Consider the following 20,206-nt stretch of genomic DNA (forward strand, 5'->3'; position numbering starts at 1 on the left):
AGTTAAAATTACTAAAATCCACGATGCAACCACGCTAGCATGCACACGAGACACACATACACACACACAAATAGATACAGAGGGAAAGAAATAATTGGTGGGGGGGAGGTGAGGATTAAGTAGAGTTTGTAATAAATGGAATTCAGTTACAGTACTTTGGGTCTTTGATGTAATGTCCTTGATTGAAGTTGAGTTCTTGGAGTTCTCGCTGGGGCCCAGTGCACAATTCCAGACTTGGTTCTCTGATACCAGAAGGCCGAAGAGAGGTTTCAATTGTCTTCTTGGTGGTTACCAGCAAAGTCTATAGTCTTAAGGCTTAAGCTGCCACCATGGTTTCCCTGGGACTTTGCTGGAGAGAGAGAGACAGAGGGAGAGAGACTTTCCTTCTCCTTGGTCTTCAAAATTGCAGTCTGATTTCTTTCTGAGTGGCACAATTCAAAAAGACTCAGTCTGGCTAGCAGGTAGGTCATGTGACCCTCTCTTTGTTTGAAACAGCAGTTTCTGGGAGGGTTGTTGATTTCAAAGCTTTCCAACACACTCGGTGGGGGTGGAGTTCTGGCTCTTAAACAGTCAAAGGATGTAGTTCACCACTAGTGACAAAACCCATCGCGCTATTTGAAACAGTGAGCACTCCCATTGTATCTCCATTCAACTGTCTCTCAGTTAGTCCTTGTCTTCTCAGAAAGCAAATGCGCAACCATGTTTTCAGCTGGTCAGCTCTGTTTTTTAAAACAAGTTCTTTGCAATGTCCAGCAAAAATAGGTTCAAGTAGTGTCCCATATGACGAACTTAATATGTTTCCATTTGGCAGGTGTGATTTCCGTCACACTGGGTCCATTCTATCCAGGTACTAAACAGGAGCAGCACACCCGAAGTGCACTGTAGCTGTCCAGCCTTGGAAACATCCCTACTTCCAGTTCCTGGCGATCTAATTGGCCTAATGCCAACCTTGGCACAGACACATTCACTGACAGTGGCAGTTAGGATAGAAAATTCAGATGTACCTGCAGCTTCTGCTGGGTGATTGAAACTTTCTGGTTGCCAATGAATATTAAAGAACAAATTTCTTGGGGGGTGGCAGGGGCAGGGGGTGGCAGTGATGGGGGGGGGGTGGTGGGGGGCAGGGGGTGGTGCTGCAAAATTAAAAAGGTGGCCTATCCACCATTCTTTAGCCTGCCCCAGGACCTCCTCCCCTTCTCCACCTCCCCCTGCCTCCCACTTCAGTTCCTCTGATAGCAGTAGTTTGGAGCAGGCACAATGCCAACTGATCCCAGGTACCTCAGCAAGTGCTCCAAACGGAAATAGAAATAGGTGCCCTGGAGCCTGAGAACCCACCCCCATCTCATCTACCGTAGGCATCATTTGCATAATTCCATCAGGCCTCTATTGGCTCAGCACCCACTATCATACCACCACAGGAAACCCCCAGGTGGGTAAATGGAGTTGAGGTACAGATCAACCCTGATCTATTTGAATGGCAGAGCGGGCTTGAGAAGCAGGAACACAGGGACCTGGGGGTGCAATACATCAATCTTTGAAGTTGGTAGGACATATTGAGAGAGTGGTTAGGAAAGCATATGGGATCTTTGGCTTCACAAATAGAGGCATTTAGTACAAAAGCAAGGAAGATATGCAGAACCTTTATAAAGCTCTGGTTAGGCCCCAACTGGAGTATTGAGTCCCGTTCTGGCCACCACACTTTAGGAAGGATGTGAGGGTCCTTGAGAGGGTGCAGAGGAGATTTACCAGAATGGTTCCAATGATGAAGGATTTTAGTTGCAAGATTTGTTCTACTTGGAACACAGGAGATTGTGGGGAGATTTAATAGAAGTGTATAAGATTATGACAGGCTTAGATAAGTTAGAGAAGGAAGAATGGTTCCCGTTAACAAATAGTACAAGGACAAGGGGACACAGATTGAAAGTTCTGGGCAAGAGATGCAGGGGGAATATGAGGAAGAACCTTCTTACATAGCTGGTGTAATGAGCTGGAACTCGCTGCCCATGAGGGTGTGGAAGTGAAGAAAGTCAATGACTTCAAGAAGTTGGATGGGCACTTGAAAGATATAGACTTGTAGGGCTACGGAGATTAAGCAGGTGTGTGGAGAGCCGACAAGGACTCGATGGGGTGAATGCCCTCCTTCTGTGCCATAAGTAATTCTATGACCCTATGTTCCCAAGAATCCCGGCGCAGCCACCACTTTCTTCCCTGGCCTTTGCACCTGCAGAACGATCAGTGTCCAAGAGCAAAGGAGCAGGAAAATGGCCCCTGCAGAGAACAATGTGCAGAAGGAGGTCATTCGGCCCATCTTAAGTACCCACTTGAATCCTATTTCCCCTGCACGTCATACTCTTACTTTTCCAACTGAGCAGAGATAGAAGACAAAAGCCTGACAAACCTTTTTTTTTGTGCGAGGGGAGAGGGGAAATGGATAGCTGGCCCTTTAATTTTCCAGATCTGACATTTGCAAGGCAGCTTCTTCTCTGCTAAGATCAGAAACTGTTGATTCTGCCGTGTGCTGATCTGTGTACACACTTGGTGTGGTTTTACTCTCTCTCTATCTGTCTTAGAAACTGCACATTGCCCAGCTGGAAAGACATAAACCAGGCTGATGATTGGCTAGAGGAGCCTTTTTCTCTCTTTTGCTAGAAGCCCAGCCCTCCTTCTGAATTTGAAGTTTCCTGTTTCCCCTTAAGTACATAAACCAATGACTCATAGGCGCATTTTGACTCTCAGCAGAGAGAGAGCGCGACCTCAAAGTTGTGACAAGGATAAACCTCCACTAAGAAACTTTTTCACTTTTTTCTTCACTCCATATCGTCTTTGGCCGCTCCCAGACGGTACCTTTAAACTATGGGACTAATGGATTCCTTTTGGGTCTTCACTTTATTTACAGCCTCAGGTTTTTCAGACTTCCTCCAGGCTTCCGGTAAGTTAGTTGAGTGCAGCGCCGGATCGCAGCGCTCAAACCCCAGGGCTTAGAGCTCTTCACACGGCTTTGGGAAAGGATGAGGGCACCGAGCTGGACTGAGCAGTGCTGACAGCGATCGGGACAGGCTGTAAACACCGCAGGGTGGAGCCCCTTTAAATTGCACATTCAAGGTCAGGGAAAGGAACCCGTTTCTGTCTGCACTCTGGGATTGTCACATTAGGGCTGGGCACATGGAAGGTGGGCGACTGAGTGCAGAGGGTATTGTAAAGGTGGGCAGTGTTTGTTGGTACTGTAACAAAGGTGGGCACTGTTTGGCGCTATTAGCAAAGGAGGGCTGTGTTTATTGGCTCTGTGGTGAACTTGGACTGTGTTTATTGGGACTATAGCAAAAGTGGGCTGTGTTTATTGGCGCTATTGTAAAAGTGAGCTGTGTTTATTGGCGCTATTATAAAGGGGGGGTTGCAATAATTGGGAGTGTGACTTGTGGAGGATCACTGTATTTATTTTGAGTGATTGATTTGCTGAGGTGAGCTGTGCTACTGGGGAAAACTTATTTACAGAAGTGGATTGTGTTCACTGGGAGTGACTGATTTCAGAGGTTTATGTTGAGATGTGTTCTGGGGAGGCTGGTTGTAAAGCTGAACTATATTGGGTAAGGTAGATTGCTGGAATATTTCACAAGGTTAATGTAAGTGACTGCTTCAAGGGTTTACATTCCTCTAGTGCCTGGGTTATAGTGATCTTAGAGTTGAAACTGCAGCAGGGAAAAATGCATCTAAGGGATGTGTGCATGGGTGTGCAACAGAGATCGAGAGGCTATTAAATTGAATGGTACCACGAGCATTTCTGTTGACCTGTCTTAAGAAACTAAAATTTATGATTTATTCCCAAACAGAAGTAGTTTTAGGTGTGTGGCCATCCTGCAAATATCCAGTATTTCATTTTTCCACAGAAAAAAATGAAAGTAGTGTTTTTTTTATTCTGTTAGCCTGCCAGCTTCACTGAGAGTAGATGTTGCATTAGAACAGTGTAATGATCGTTGATCGGATTATTTGATTCAGAAGACATTTGCAACACAGCATTTTCAATTAAACATTTTGTGCTACCTGCAAAGCATAACCACTTGATTAGCAAGTGAGCAGAAAGGATATTAAGGTGGAAAGAAATGCATACCATCTTTCTGACAGAATAAGAAATACAATAAAAGAAACTTCAATACTTGGGAGATTGGGGAGCAGCTTTTATTTAATTAATTTTTTTAAAAATAAATGCAGTGGAACACTTATTGTGGAATCAGAATGAAAAGCCCAATCTATTTCAGTGGGCTATTTGCATTTTAAGAGAATTGAAAGGAATTAGTCAAACTAAAACTGCATTTGAACAACACAGTAGTCATTGTCTTTTGTTGTGTTTGCCTGTGAAAGCACTTGGTGTGATCAGAGAACATTTGTAATGTTTGTGCCTTGTATCTATAGCACCTCAGATGTGTGTGTCATGGACCAAGGGTGGTAAGTTGACTTCTCCAGAGCCATGTACAGCTTTTCTGTACCTAAAGTAAACTTGGGTTCATTTGAAACTCTTACACCCATATCCTAACTTGCACCAAGTCCTGCTCAGCTATCATTGCTCAGCTGATTTACATTGGCTCCCAGTCCATCAAAGCCATGGTTTAAAAATTCTCTTCCATGTTTTCAAATCACTCTGTGACCTCACCCATTCCTATCTCTGAAATCTCATCCATCCCCACAACACTCCCAGATCTCTCCAATTCTGGACTCTTATGCATCCCTGCTTTTCACTGCTCCACCATTGGTGTCTGTGGATTCAGCTGTCTAGGCCCTAAACTCTGGAAATCGCTCCCTAAACCTGTCTTCCTCTTTACTTCTCTCTCCTGCTTTTAAGACTCTCCTTCAAACCTACCTCAATGGCCAGGCTATTGGTCACCCATCTTAATATTTCCTTACGTGGCTCAGTGTCAAATTTTGTGTGAAATACCTTGGGATGTTTTACTGTGGTAAAGGTGCTATATAAATTCAAGTAGTTATTTTGAAATGGCTTTTAAGTCTGGATGGAAGATATCCTAGGAGGACAGCAGTGCCCCCTCAAGACAGACATCCTGTGGGAATTTACTATTTTCCTTTTTTTTAAAAAAAACTGCTCTGGATGTTAGCCCTGCCAGTCAGGCCAGTGTCGCTAGTTTCCCTGGAAAGATGGTGTTACAACTGGATGTCTTGCTAGGCTACTTCTGAGGGCAGTTAAGAGTCAACCACATTGATGTGGGACAAGAGTCACATATAGGCCAGAAGGTTGGCAGATTTCCTTCCCTAAAGGACAGCAGTGAATCAGTCGGAGGTTTACAACAATTCAAAAGCGTCGTGCTCACCTTCGCCCGCTATCAGGTTTTTATTTCTGCATTTATTTTTAAAACTGAATTCAAATTCTCAAAATGCTGTGGTAGGATTTGAACTGGATTATTAGCCCAATCCTCTGAATTACTAGTCCAGTAATATAACCACTACCCCCCCCCCCTATATTCCCTTTCAGTAGGAAAAGATGGTAATTCATTTGGCATTACATGCTTTCTAATTTAGCATTTAGTCAACCTGGTACAGCTATCACCAGCAAATCATATCAAGCAATATCCCTGCAAGTAGAGATGGTGGAGGATTGCTTCACGCTGTGGTTGACTGTGGAATATATTTGATATGAACACTGCAACTGCCCCCCGGAAGGCCATTCTAAACCTGGCCTTGCTGTGTGGTTACTAGCTGTGTGTTCCAGCTGAAATACAGCCAGCCTCCCCTTCACTCCATTTCCCAGGCAGCCCCTGGGATGATGGTAGATACAACAGGCCCACAAACATGTCTGTTATTCTGGATGGAATAGTAGCTGGGATAGCTGGATTCATTGGCGCAACTGTTTAAAGAAATAATTAACAGTTGTAAAAATAAGACGTACCTCTGTTTAAGAAGACATTCAGTGAACTGATGCATAAAGCACTTTGAGCACCTGTCGGCCAGGTGGTAGTATCTGTGAGTGGCAACATTGACTGCACTTTAAAAGGTACTTAACTGGCTATAAAGCACTTGAGTACATCCTGAGGCCAAGAAAGGTGATATAGGAATGCAGGTTAATTTGTTCAATAAACCATACACCACCTCTTTGAAGCTTGTGTTGTCAATACAACTGTTGGTGTTGTCTGATCTGCCCGCCACTGGACTAATCCTCCTACACATTATTTAATTTATTGTTTTAATAAATGAAATTTTCTTTCAGAAGCATTAACACCTCAGCAGCCAGACCGTACAGCTGTGGTTTGGTAAATATAGGCATCACCATGCAATTGGCATAATGTAAACCATTTATGATAAAATGCAGGCACCATTTTTATTGCAGATGGCACCTCAACATTGAAGTGAATTGAGACCTTTTAAAGTAAATCCTGCTTTTGAAGGTCTACATTTAGAACATAAGAACATAAGAAATAGGAGCAGGAGTAGGCCATTCGGCCCCTCAAGCCTGCCCCACCATTCAATAAGATCATGGCTGATCTGCCCCAGACCTGAACTCCTCTTTTGTGTCAGCTCCTCATAGCCCTCAACTCCCCGATATTTCAAAAATCTATCTACCTCGTCTTTAAATACTTTGTGATCTAGCCTCCACTGGGGCTCTCTGGGGTAGAGAATTCCAGACATTCACTACCCTCTGAGAGAAGAAATTCCTTTGCATCTCAGTTTTAAATGAGTGTCCCCTTATTCTGTAACTATGTCCTCTAGTTCGAGATTCCCCCGCTAGTGGAAACATCTTCTCAACATCTACCCGGTCAAGCCTCCTCAGAATCTTGTACGTTTCAATAAGATCACCCCTCATTCTTCTAAACACTAATGAATAAAGGCCTAACCTGTTTAGCCGTTCTTGAAAAGTCAACCCCTTCAAGCCAGGAATCAGCCGAGTGAATCTCGTCTGAAATACACACCATTTTGATTTGGTACCATGCTTGGAGTATAGTGCACAGTTCTAGTCTTCATATTACAAAAAGAATTTAGAGGTACTGGAGAAGGTGCAAACAAAGATTTATGAGGATGAAATTGGAACTGAGAGCGTCTGCCTGTCAGGAAAGACCTAACAGGTTGGGGATTTTCTCTGGAAAACAAAGAAATTTTACCCCGCCCCCCTCCCCCTCAGTATCACAGTGAGCATTTACCTCAATTCCAGGGCCTCCTGCAATGCTACTCTGCTCACTCACGGTGGCGCTGCTTGGAGGCAGGATTTCCTTCAGAGGGGCAGAAGTCCTGCCTGAGGCCAAATAAGGGCCTGGGCCACGTAAAATCTCGACATGGCTTCTAGGCCAGGTGGAGGGGGGCTCGTCCCAACTCTTTAGCCAGTGCGCGGGCCTCCGCCGCGATGTACATTTCTGATCAGAGGATGAGGGGTGACCTGATAAGGGGTCTTTAGCGTTATGAGAGGATTTGGTAGAGTAGACACAGAGAAAATGTTGCCACTTGTGTGGGAGTCTAAAACTAAAGGAAGTAAATATAAGATAATCGCTGATAAACCCAAGAGAGTGAATAGAATGCTGTCACAAGAAGTAATTGAGGTAAATAGCTTAGATGTGTTTAAGGGGAAGCTAATTAAGCACGGGGAGAGAAAGGAATAGAAGGATATGCTAGTAGGGTGAGAGGAGGCGTGTGTGGAGCATAAACATTAGCATGGACCAGTTATGCTGAATGGCTTGTTTCGGTGCTGTAAGTTCTGTCATTTGATGCAGTTTGGGGAGTGCCAGAATAAAGATGTATCCTGCACGCTCACTCTCAGCAGTTTTGCACAGAGTTTAAGAACTGGACTCAAAGCCTTGATGTGTTTTATTTTGTTGAGACTTTATTTTTCTGGCTATACATTTTGAAAAACAATATAATTTATTGACGAAATCTTACTCTTTTTGTCATATTTAACTTTTTTCAAAAATTGTAAATTCTGAGAGACACATGGGAGGAAAGATCAACTTTCAATTCAGAAAAATTTATTTCTCATCCCTTTCTTTACAAATGCTATAAAGTATATATTTTTTTTTAAATCCTCACAGTTGAAAGCTCACTTCTGCTCACTATTTATTACTCTGTCTGTGACTACTGCAAATGTTGGACGAAACATTCCCTTTTTTTTCTTTTAACTTTCAACACTGGGCCTTGTTCTGTCCGTCTGGTTAATACTTGGTTTGGAGGGGCTTCCATAAATTGGGGTGGTTAAGTGGGTGGGGGGGGGGGGGTGTAGGGTGGGTGGTGAACATTGAACAAAATATTTCCCAGTATAACAGGTCCTGGTTGTTAACACTGTACTTACACTGTTATAAATAACGAACATGTGTTTAATCTAAACCAGCTAGGCTGCACTAACAACTTAATGAGTTATATTTTAGCAAAGCTTCCAGTACGGAAGAGACCATGCATTTGTTTTGCAAATATTTCACAATCATTTCAATAATTTAATGAAATGATATTCGTACATTTTATATATTTTGCAGCACAGTTCCAATTCCTGCATGTACTGGCATCATTTATTTTTGAATATGATTCTATGTGCTTAACTTTTTCAGCAGTTGAGACATTGCAGTTTGATAACCTACATGGGAGTGTTATCTCATGTCTCTCAGTAAGGCCTTCGATCATGTCTGCTGATCTCAAGCCAACTGTGAAAGGCCCAAGCCTTGGCTCAGTTAGTAACTCGCTCTTGCCTCTGAGGCAGAAGGTTGTGGATTTGAATCCCAGTCCAGAGGCTTGAGCATAAAATCTAGGCTGACACCTCAGTGCAGTACTGAAGGAACGCTACACTGTCGGCGGCACCATCTGCCAGATGAGACATTAATTCCACTGCCCCTTCCGGTGGACATAAAAGATCCTATGGCACTATTTTGAAGGTGAGCAGGGGAGTTCTCAATGGCCTGGCCTATATTTATCCCTCAAACAACGTCACTAACAAAGCAAATTATCTGGTCATTATCACATTGTTGTTTGAAGGACCTTGTTGTCCGCAAGTTGGCTGCCGCATTTCTGACATTACAACAGTGACTGTACTTCAAAAAGTACATCCTTGACTGTGAAGCACTTTGGAATGTCATGAGGTACAAGTTCTTTCCTTCTTTCTATATGATGCAGACGGGAGCAATCCAAAACAGAACTGTAACATCAAAATCATCTGTGTCTTTGATTATGTTAAAGGCTGTGATGTTCCTTCAGGGTGCTGATCTTTTCAATGTAGTCCTTTCACCCCCTTGAGGTTTCTGACATCTGAACTTCTTAAATCTGCTACAACCTTGAATACACCCACAAGTTTCTTCTTCATAATATGTGCAGCCTTTCAGAACTTGATGGCTCCAAAGATAAACGCGCTGCTCATTGTGGTACTGAGCTGTCCTAACATTCTGAGTTAGCTTGAGATTTTCCAAGACTGCAATCGTTAAATCTTTAAAAGGACTTTCATTTATATAGTGCCATTCATAACCTCAGAATGTCCGAAAGCTCTTTACATTCAATGAATTACTCTTAAAGTATAGTCCCTGTTGTAATGTAGGAAACATGGCAGCCAATTTGTAAGCACAGTAAGATACCACAAACAGCGATGTTCTTAATCGCCAGGTAATGTTGGTTAAGGGATCTTGTATGTCCACTTGAGAAAGCAGACCGGGCCTCATTTTAACATGTCATCTGAATGACAGTACCTTTGACAGTACAGCATTCCCTCAGTACTACACTGGATTGTCACCTTCAATTTTATGCTCATATCCCTGAAGTGGGATTTGAACCCACAATCGTCTGACTTAGAGGTGTGAGTGCTACTAATGAACCAAAGGCAGGGAAAATGAGTTGAGATACAGATCAGCCATGATCTGACTGACTGGCAGAGCAGGCTCAAAGTGCTGAATGGCCCACTCCCGCTCCTATGTTTCCTCATCTAAGAAGGGAGAGTGGGTAAGTTAGCTGGTGCTCGTGCTCCTGCTCCTGATTGTTATCCAGTGACTCCTGGTGAAAGATGAGCATGCTGGGCAAGGAGTGGGCTGGCTCTCCTCCGATCCTCAATATCCAGGGAATGGGGATTTATACAAAGTTAGTACAGCATCCGTGAAACTATATCATAGCATTGGGTCCACAGCTTTAAGGGAAGGAGGAAGAAAATTTTGCGGGTGCTGGTGAGGAGGTGGTGGTGGATGGGAGGTTCTCCTGAGGTTTCCCAGTTGAGTTTAATGCCAGAATTTGAATCTTCAGATGCCAGAAACATTATGGCTGGTAAGTTTGTGAACAAGTCCAAAAAAAAAGTGAAGGCAAAAGTTTGATGCTACAAAATCCATTATTGGACTTTTAACATGTTTAGTGGGTTTATACTTTAAGTTCAATATATTCTCCCAAAACTTTCAATAACATTTTAAAGGATAGTAATGATAATGACAGTGAAAAATATTCAGTGCTATGGAGGCACCAAACTCAACCTCGATCAAAGCTTAAAATTCTTGTAATTTGCTCTCCCTTTCTGGCTCTGGACATTTCTTTATTTCTCATTTCTTCCTGTTGCTATAGAAACATAAAAGCTCCTGGGGAAAGTATTGAGAAACATTTAGTTCATGAAAGATGCTCGTTTAAAATAGCAAAACTGTATTTATTTACTGTGAAGATTTATTATTTGTTCCTGTTTTTGTGCTGGCGCTCCATTGTGCCTGTTATTTGTTACAGATTAATCTTGTGTGCCATCACACACCTATAAAAATTATTGAATTGCACACTTATCCATACTTCTGTTACCACCAGACGCAACTATTCCAGTGCTCTCCTGGCTATCATCCCATTTTCCATCATCCATGAATTAGAGCTAATCCAAAACTTTGCTGCTCGTATTCTAATTCACACCAATACCCCTTCACCGTTCATCCCTGTGCTCATTGACCTACAATGGTCCCCGGTCCTCTTTTTTAAAATTTTTATCTTTGTGCTCCCATTCCTTCACAGCTTTGCCCCTCCCTATCTGTGCAACCTCCTACAACCATACAATCCCTTGAGATATCTAACTTCCACCAACTCTAGCCTCTTGCACATTGCTTACTTCCTTCGCCCAACCATGAGTGACCATGCCTTCAGCCAGTTAGGCCCTAAGCTCTGGAAGTTCCACCCTAAATCACTCTGAAAGAGCTATCCAATTAATCCCACTCTCCTGCTCTTTCCTCGTAGCCCTGAAAAATCTTTCTTATCAAGTCTTCTGGAAGTTACTATTGAATCTGTTTTCAGTACAATGCTTTTCAGATCATCATAATTCACTGCATTCTCAAAAAACAAGTCTCATTTCCCCTCTGGTTCTTTTTGCCAATTAGTTTAAATCTGTGGCCTTTGGGTGCTGACTCTCCTGCCAGTGGAAAGAGAGTAGATAGTGTTACGTCCGAGGTGGGAGGAGTGCGTTGTTTGTTCTAGTTCCACTTCTCCACAGGTCACTTACAGTCAATCATATACTCTATTTTTCCCAAAGTAAAACACACTAACCAGGTTTCTTTAATGAACAACAAAATTATCAGTTTATTAAAAAACAAGTCTTAACCAGTAATGAAGTAAAATGTAAACACACAGATTGAAATTTTAAAGTTCCATTTTTACCTTAGCCCCTCACACTCACACACATGCACATATACTGGTTAATGGGAAAAATAAAAGGGATTTTTGTTGAGAGATCTGTTGCAGACAAAAAAACACTTGGGCTGACTACTTGCCCATTTTTGAAGAAAACAGCAGGTGAGATATCGTTTGTTCCAAAACTGGCATATAGTTGGCCTCCGAATACATGTAGACAGGTCACTGGGATCTTTTAGAACAGTTCCTTTCAGGCGGCGTTGAGAATTAATTTAGCAGGCTTTTCTCTAAAGACAGGACACGAGATGAGTTGATACACTGGACTTCTCGGGGCTGAAATTTATACTCTCGGCAGCGGGCGAAACAATGGCGGGCTGCACGTCGCGGAGCCGTCGCGATATTAAGCGGGGTGGCTGATTTGAATAGCCATGGCAGGCCGCCGTCCCCCCCCCGATGATGTGGAGGGGTGGGCTGTCCGTCCCCGGCAATCGCGTCAGCTGCCTTTGCGCAGGCACTGATGCCATTTTTAAAGGGAACACATTTATTATTCCCCTCTCCCACCCTCCTCTATAACCATAGAATTAATTACCTGCCCTCTCTCCCTCTGAAACACTTACCTTGTCCACCTGACCTTCCCAATCTCAAGTGCATAAACTTTAAACTATAACCCTTCCCACCATCCCCTACACCAATGATATTACTTTGACCCCAGTTCCCCACCCCCCCCCCCACCAGCCCCTGCACTGAGAAACTTACCTCTGCCCCCTCCCCATCAGTGTTCCACCTCAGTCCCCCAGACGGGAAACCAAAGGCATTGGACTGCCGGCCAATGGCACGAGGATCGCACCAGGACAGAGGGCAGGACTGTGAATATAATTAATTCAATAATTTTAATTTATTTGAATATTTAAATGGTGGTCCTATTGCCAAGCAACGGGGGTGGGTCCACTATGAGGCCTTGCTGCTTCCGACAATATCGGGCCAGGCCCTCCCAGCATCAGGGTGTGTGGTGGCCCTCTCCCCGAGGCATTTTCTGGCACCCCCAGCCATGACCCCAGATGTCGGGGCATCTGTAAAGTTCAGCCCAGGGTCTTTTTGAAAGATGCTGGAAAGCTGAGCTGGGTTGTGGTCTTCTCTCCTTTCTTAGGAATTCTCTCCTCCTTCTGCAGGCTTTTTAAAGAGATTGAATAGGCTGGGCTGAGGTTGAGCTGGGGGGTGGGGTGGGGGGGGGGTGGTGGTTCTGTCCTTCAGTTTTCTTTTTTTAAACCCTTTTAAACAGTTCATTCCCAGCTTCAAACAATTCAAAAGTACACCTTCTGACTTGTCACTTCTCTGCACACATCTTCCCCCCCGTTACCAGGGTTTCTGTTCTATTTTTAAGTTGAGTCATCTGACAACCAGTAAATGTTGTTGCCAAACCCATTCTTTCAGTGTCCTCTTGATGAGTCTCTTGGATAAAAACTGGTCCAACATTTCTTCAGTTTGACTATGAGTTCCTCAAAAAATATTTTTTAACAAAAACAGAATTACTTTCATAACACTAGTGTTATAACCCATCTGCCAAGAATGAGGAATATTAATTTTGTCATATGAACATTGATTTTAAACTGTTGCTGGAGTGAAGAAAGGACTTGTTGTAAAAATCACCAGACACTTGGCTGGAAGGACATTTGCACACTAACAGACAGTGCTTGTGGAGACAAAGGGCTATTCCCTGGTCCATATAACCCACAATGGATTTTGATCACTAGACATTGAAGGTGTGAGGAAGAGCATTCCAGAGACTGCTAAGGTGATACAATTCACAAAAGCCAGAACTGGTTAAACCAGCTGGTCACATGACTAACTGGCTGGTCCAGGGCTTTTTTTTTTGAACTAGCCACCGAGTGTTTGAAGTCAGAAAGACTGTTTGCTCCTGGACTGAGAAGACCTCTCCTGTCTGCTCCCATCTCTTTCTCACAAGCCTCTAAATCCACTGAAGACACGTGAGCCTCAAGGGAGTTAAGTCTCCTACATCGAACAAGATTCAAGTAGAATACTGGGCCCCAACGAAAAGCAAGACCTACCGACCATCAAGGACTCTAGAGCGAGCTTTAAGAACAGTAACCAAAACCATCTTCAGATATTGCCTCAAACTTTTCCACGTTATTTCTTCTGCTCTTTTCTGTCTCTATCTGCATGTGTGTATCGCGTGTGCGTGCTAGCATGGGCGTGTCACGTATCTGTACGTGTTAACCGAATTAGAGTTTAAGTTTAATAAAGTGCAACCTGTCTTCTTTAAACCTAAGAAAACCTGTTTGTCTGGTTTCTTTGTCTTATAATTGGAAAGCAGTGAACAAGGATTCACCAAGGGGGAGCTAAAAACATGGTGTGTTTAAAATTAAACCTTGTTAAGACCAGGTGAAGGCTGAGAGGGAGCCCCAGACCCCTTTCTCACCGGGTCGTAACAATAGAGAGAAACGAGCAAAAACACTCATAATTTTGAACACCTCTACTAAATCTCCCTATAACCTTCTTTTCTGTAAGCAGAATAATCCCATCTTCTCTAGGCCCTCCACATAACTGAAGTCCCTCATCCCTGGTACTATTTGACTAAAGTGTCCTGACTATTACTTCAACATGGATGAGGTGTGGGGATCATGACTGTGCATCCCAGGCAATGTATGGGATGGGGATAGTTAGATAGGAGCACATAATTGGATCTGCTGCTTCACCTGTCCAGGAAGGAAGCTTGATTAAGGGTGCACTGCCCAATTAGCATTTAAAAATTGATTCTAATTAAATTCATAATTGTTTTTTAAATGTAATCTCTTTTAATCAACTGAGCCAAGCAAACCAGGAAGATCCAGAATTGATCTGTGCTAAGTGAGCAGACTGGGGTAGTGGTTTGTCAGAAAATGCTAGAGCAAGCTGCTGATGATAGTCCCATCAGTCTTTCACTGTAAATCACTTATTGCTATGGTTTCTGACGCTAGTTGGATGCATTCCTGGAGGCATCATCACATCACCAGCTACCGCCAAACTCATTTGTCCAACTCCATGGTGCACCACTTTTTCTCACCAATTGAAAGGCAAACAGGCTCTTGATTACCTGATTGGGTGATGCTTCCTTCATCCTGTCTCCAATATTTTTATAAATAAATGTTCAAAAAATGAGAAAAGAGACGCCCAATGGTTTTTAATGTTGTAATGATTTTTCTCCAGAGTTTCTTGTAGCAGTATCCTGGAAATTCACCAATTCCAGGAGACACCAGGCCAATCCTGAAGGATTGATAATCCTATTTACTGCAGTGTTTTACTGACTCTTCAGAAATTAGGAAGTGTTAAACAAAGATGCTAAAAGGCACTATTATTAATTTTTCTGTTTGTTTTCAATTCGCTTGACATCCCTTTTCGTTTTTGGAACAGTTGAAGGAATTTCTTCTCCTCCTTAATCCAGTTTGTGATTTAATGAAAAGACATTTTTGAGATGTTTCATAAATTAACAGTTTAAAATTAACGAATCGACCTGGCAATGCAGAAGAAGTGGGTCAGAGCCACAAGAAAACACACGGCCAAACAGCATTGTAGTCTCCTGAATGAAGGGGAAGAGTCATGGAGATGTGGGGGAGGGAATGTTCAATATAGTTGTTTTACAGATCGAAATGATGTTTATATCAATTCCACTTTTAAATACTTAGTTTGAACAGGATTCTCTCTTTCAATAATACACACAGTTTGAGTGTGTGTGTGGGGGGAGGGCAAAAGGGATGCAATTATGTAATTAATTCATCTGAGTTGTCTCCTTCACAGTGTAATGTGTCTAGTGGCTGTTGATTTTCTTTCTTATCTTTGCTCCACTTCTGTGAGTGTCATGTTGAGTAACGATGCTGTTAATCTAGCTGTACTGGCCACCCTGCTTCCTTCCTATAGTCTTACGGCAGATGGTTAAGTTTTGCACTCTAACCACTCCTTGTCGCAGACTAAAACCCAGTAAGCTTTTGGGACCGGGGGTGTGGAGGGAGCAAGCCAATTTTTATGGGGCAGCATATTGATGAATGCAATTGTCAACTAAAGAATCTGTTAAGCAGATGCCAGGAAATTGTCTTTTTTTAAATTAATTCTCGGGATGTGGGTGTCGCTGGTAAGGTTGGCATTTATTGCTCATCCCTTGTTGCCCTTGAAGTGGTGATGGATCTTATTCTTCAATGGCTGCCATCCATGTGGTGAAGGTATTCCCACCATGCTATTAGGTAGGGATTTTGACTCCACAACGATGAAGGACTAGTAACGCAATGCAAATCGTAGATCACTATCACCAGGGGGCATAATTTTAAGGTGATTGGAGGAAGGTTTCGGGGAGATGTCAGAGGTAGGTTCTTTACACAGAGAGTGGTGGGTGTGTGGAATGCGCTGCCAGCGGTGGTAGTAGAAGCAGATACATTAGGGACATTTAAGCGACTCTTGGATAGGTACATGGACGATAGTAGAATGAAGGGTAGGTAGTTAGTTTGATCTTAGAGTAGGTTAAAGGTTCGGCACAACATCGTGGGCCGGAGGGCCTGTACTGTGCTGTACTGTTCTATGTTCTAGTGTCTATGTTCTGTCTACCTTTAAATGTAGACATAGGAATAGGAAAGGTTCAAGGAAGTGCACACAGATGTAAAATTTCCCATGGCATCTGCTCACAAATACCTTCTAGTTGAAGCAGGGTTAAGTAGCAATGGATTATTGGACGACGGTGTCAGTTATAATTTAGTCCCTGTTTTCATGTTATTCATTCTGCTACTATTTTTATATTTTGCTTATAACTACCTATGTCCCTGCTTACAATGGATATTGTCCATGTAAACATGTTACGCTGTAGCTGCACCATCTTGTCAGTCGTCATGCTGCAGTGCCGCTATAGGCAGGAGGGTGTCATTACAGTGTAGTGGGTTAACATGGGCAGCTTCCATTATAAAGTTGGACAAAGGAATTTGTATAATGAAAGAAGTAGACAAGAAGTGAGAGCAGACATAGATGTTTTAATGTATTAATGAATAGAGCAATATACAAGGCTCTTAATTTCTTTTGCAATTGGAAATTAGAACTACAAAGTAATTCCCTTATTAGACTGTCCTGTGATAACAACAATTTTAGCGTTGGTTTATATTTTGTTAAAATTATAATCTGTAACAAAATCTAATTTCTGCCAGCTATTTATTTGTTTTTAACCTCCGGCTTTGATCATGTCCAGAAAATTTGACAAGAAAGAAAAAGACAAACTTGCATTTATATAGCACCTTTTACAAGTCAATGAAGAACTTTTGAAATGTAGTGTCTGTTGTAAAGTAAGATATGCGGCAGCCAAATTGCGTACAGCAAGGTCCACAAACAGCACTGTGCTAATGACCAGATAATTTACTTTAGTGATAAAAACAAGAAATGCTGGAACCACTCAGCAGGTCTGGCAGCATCTGTGGAAAGAGAAGCAGAGTTAACGTTTCGGGTCAGTGACCCTTCTTCTGTTAACTCTGCTTCTCTTTCCACAGATGCTGCCAGACCTGCTGAGTGGTTCCAGCATTTCTTGTTTTTATTTCAGATTTCCAGCATCCGCAGTATTTTGCTTTTATTTAATTTAGTGATGTTGGTTGAGGGATTAATATTAGCTAGGACACCAGAGAGAACTCCCTATCTCTCCTTTGAAATAGTACCATATCAACTTGAGAAGGCAGATGGGGACTCTGCCTCATCCAAGAAACGGCATCTCCAACAGTGCAGTGCTCCATCAGAACTGCACTGGAATGTCAGCATGGATTTTGTGCTCTAGTCTCTGGAGTGGGACTTGGACCCATAACATTCTAGTTCAGAGGCTGCTACTGACTGAAACATAGAGGTTTGCCCTTGTGATGGCTTAATTTTGAAGAGGATAAAAATGTCTAGCTCCTCACAAAGCTACGTGATGACAGCAATCACTGCCAAGCCATCGGTGATGAAATCTCTGCTTCCACCTCATTTTTGCCTACAGTTTGCTGCTCTGGAAGAATATACAGATAAATGTGTATCTAGTCTTTGGAAATGTATGCCCCATCAATGGATTTCTGCTGGGGGCAATAATAAGGGGGATCAGGCTCACATTTATCTCCTACCTACTGAAGCAGACCCAATTGAGGTGAAACTCAAGGAAATTTCTTATATGTGGGAAATGCAGCAAGGCCAAGAGATATTATTAAAATGAATAGATCTGCTACTTTTTAATTTAAGAATTGCATAGAGAGTTGCTTTTTAACTGAAAATCCGTGAATCTCACAGGAGATCGGGGTCTGACCAAAAAGCTGGTTGAAATTAGCATTTTTTGTCAAACTATCAGGGTTTTATTTTACATTCTACTGATTTTTAGTTTGCTAACATGTCAAGAAGAACTTGCACAAGAAGAGCTTCGGATCTGAAGTTCGCGTCACATGGCACACAGTCAGGGCGTTGTTTCCACCTAAGGCTGTTGGTTGCTTTAAGAGAACACATCTCAAAGTGCAAGGATTTATATATAGCTGCTCAAGGCATTCCATTGCAGTGTTGAAGCAAGCCATTGGAGCTCTGCTCTCCCCTCTAGGACTTGTGCTGGCTTGTTTGCTGATTGCTGACTCTGTTCAAACAGGAGACAGCTGCAGTAATCTTTTCAGCGGCACCAAGAATGCAAGCAAAACAGAATTGACTTGTTTGTTGGGCTCCATGGAGTCCCAACGCTGCCCGATGTTCCAAGGACCCAAAAGAAAGTGTGTACATCAGGCCCTTTTCTTTCCGCAACCACCCAGCCCTCCTCCCCACCCCCACAGACGTGCGCACAGACTTCTCAAGGAAAATGTTAATTGTTGGGCAGAAGCTGAGGTCGGTAGGCCTCTTGTGCTTCCACTAGCAGTAATCTATCAAAGGGGAAAGGTATCACTTTCAAACAGCAACCTGAGCAATGTCACAAACTTCAACCAGACCATCTGTTTCTTTAGAAGAGTTAACCCTTCAACTCCTTGATCAGCACGAGGTAGCTACCATATTACATTAATCAAGGCCGGAGTGGTCTCCCAGATTAGTTTTAATCGCCTAAGTGAGTCGGAGAGTGATTCTGCAGATTTTTCTTCCCCCTAATTGACCAGGGTTTTTATCTGGTTTTGTGTCTCTCTCAGGGCACCAGGTGGGTGGGAACTCTCTGTACTGTGATGTGCAAAAAAAAGACTTGCATTTATGTCTGCCTTTCATAACCTCTGGATGTCCCATACTGCTTTACAGCCAATGAAGTACCTTTGATGTATAGTCACTATTGTAGGAAATGCGGTAGTCAGTTCGTGCACAGCAAACTCCCACAAACAGCAATGTGATAATGACCAGATAATCTGTTTTTGTGAGATTGAATGAGGGATAACTATTAGCCAGGGACCACTCCCCTGCTATTCTTCAAAATAGTGCCATGGGATCGCTTACATCCACCTGAGAGCAGACGGGGCCTCAGTTTAACGTCTCATCTGAAAAGCGGCACCTCCAACAGTGCAGCACTCCCTCAGTGCTGCACTGGAGTGTAAGCCTTAATTTTTGTGCTAAAGTCCTGGCATTACATTTGTGTGGGACAGCCTGGCTAGACCAGCAGGTCTTTTCCTGCCCATCATTTTCCTGTGTTCCTACCAAATATGCGATAGTAAAAGAGAACAGTTAACTACCTTGCCTGAGGGAATCATCAGTAAGGGATACCTCAGCATGTCAGGACATTATGAAAAATATTTGTATTATTTCGAGGCACGTATCTTGGTGTCCGATGTGAAGGATATTATTGAGACCATGGTTTCATCAGATCAAGAGAACAGAGGATCCGACAGAACTGGGGGTTGGGATAAAACTTGATGTTCCCCATAATTATGGAATAGAATTAAACAATGGTATCAACCTTGGTTCAGTGGTAACACTTCCATATCTGAGTCAGAAGATCATAGGTTCAAATCCCAGACCAGAGACTTGCACGCACTCTCTAGGCTGACACTCCAGTTTAGTACTGAGGAAGTACTGTACTGTCAGAGGTGCCTTTTTCAGATCAGAAGTTAAACCAAGGCTCCATCTGCTCACTCAAGCGGGCGTAAAAGATTCCATGGTGCTATTTGAAGAATAGTAGGTGTGTCCTGGCCAATATTTATCCCTGAAATAATATCACATGGAAAAAGATTAAAAGGTCATTATCACATTGCTATCTGTGGGACCTTGCTATGCGTAAACCGGCTGCTGCTTTTCCTACATTTAAAACAATGAATAAACATCAAAAGTATTTCATTGGCTGTAAAGCCCTTTGGGACATTGTTAGGTCATGAAAGACACAATAAATATGCAAGTTCTTTTCTTTTTTATTTCTTTCTCTCATTCGCTTTCTTTTTCTCTCACACTATCTCTGCTGGGGTCTGAAGGAATGAAAATCAATTAATATAAACCCACACATGATCCTAACACCGAATCTGCAACTGTAACACCTCGCATTTAACAACTTGTGTAAGTCTGTTCAAATACCCCCATGATTTGTGACTTTTGTTTAGACTGTTTTGGCAAATTAGATCCGGGTTTTCTCTGAAGCAAGACCGTGTTTTGTAGTGTTACAGCTTTAGTGATGCAGAGTCTGTAGTCATCTGTTTAAAGAAAAATTCCACGAGACTGACTCAGTCCTGTTTTAGCTTTTGAACTG

General features: G+C 42.7%; 1 protein-coding gene across 1 annotated transcript in view; it reads left to right on the forward strand.

Annotated features, from left to right (window-relative positions):
• The first annotated feature begins 2,708 nt into the window (after positions 1–2,708).
• Positions 2,709–20,206, forward strand: part of tgfbr2b (transforming growth factor beta receptor 2b) — a 79,973-nt gene continuing 62,475 nt past the window's right edge. The window contains exon 1 of the mRNA XM_068056463.1: positions 2,709–2,929. Within this exon, the coding sequence (XP_067912564.1) occupies positions 2,854–2,929 (76 nt within the window). The 5' untranslated portion in view covers positions 2,709–2,853. The remainder of the gene's footprint in view (positions 2,930–20,206) is intronic.

This window comes from Heterodontus francisci, chromosome 2, assembly GCF_036365525.1.
Source record: "Heterodontus francisci isolate sHetFra1 chromosome 2, sHetFra1.hap1, whole genome shotgun sequence".
NCBI classification, from domain to species: Eukaryota; Metazoa; Chordata; class Chondrichthyes; order Heterodontiformes; family Heterodontidae; genus Heterodontus; species Heterodontus francisci.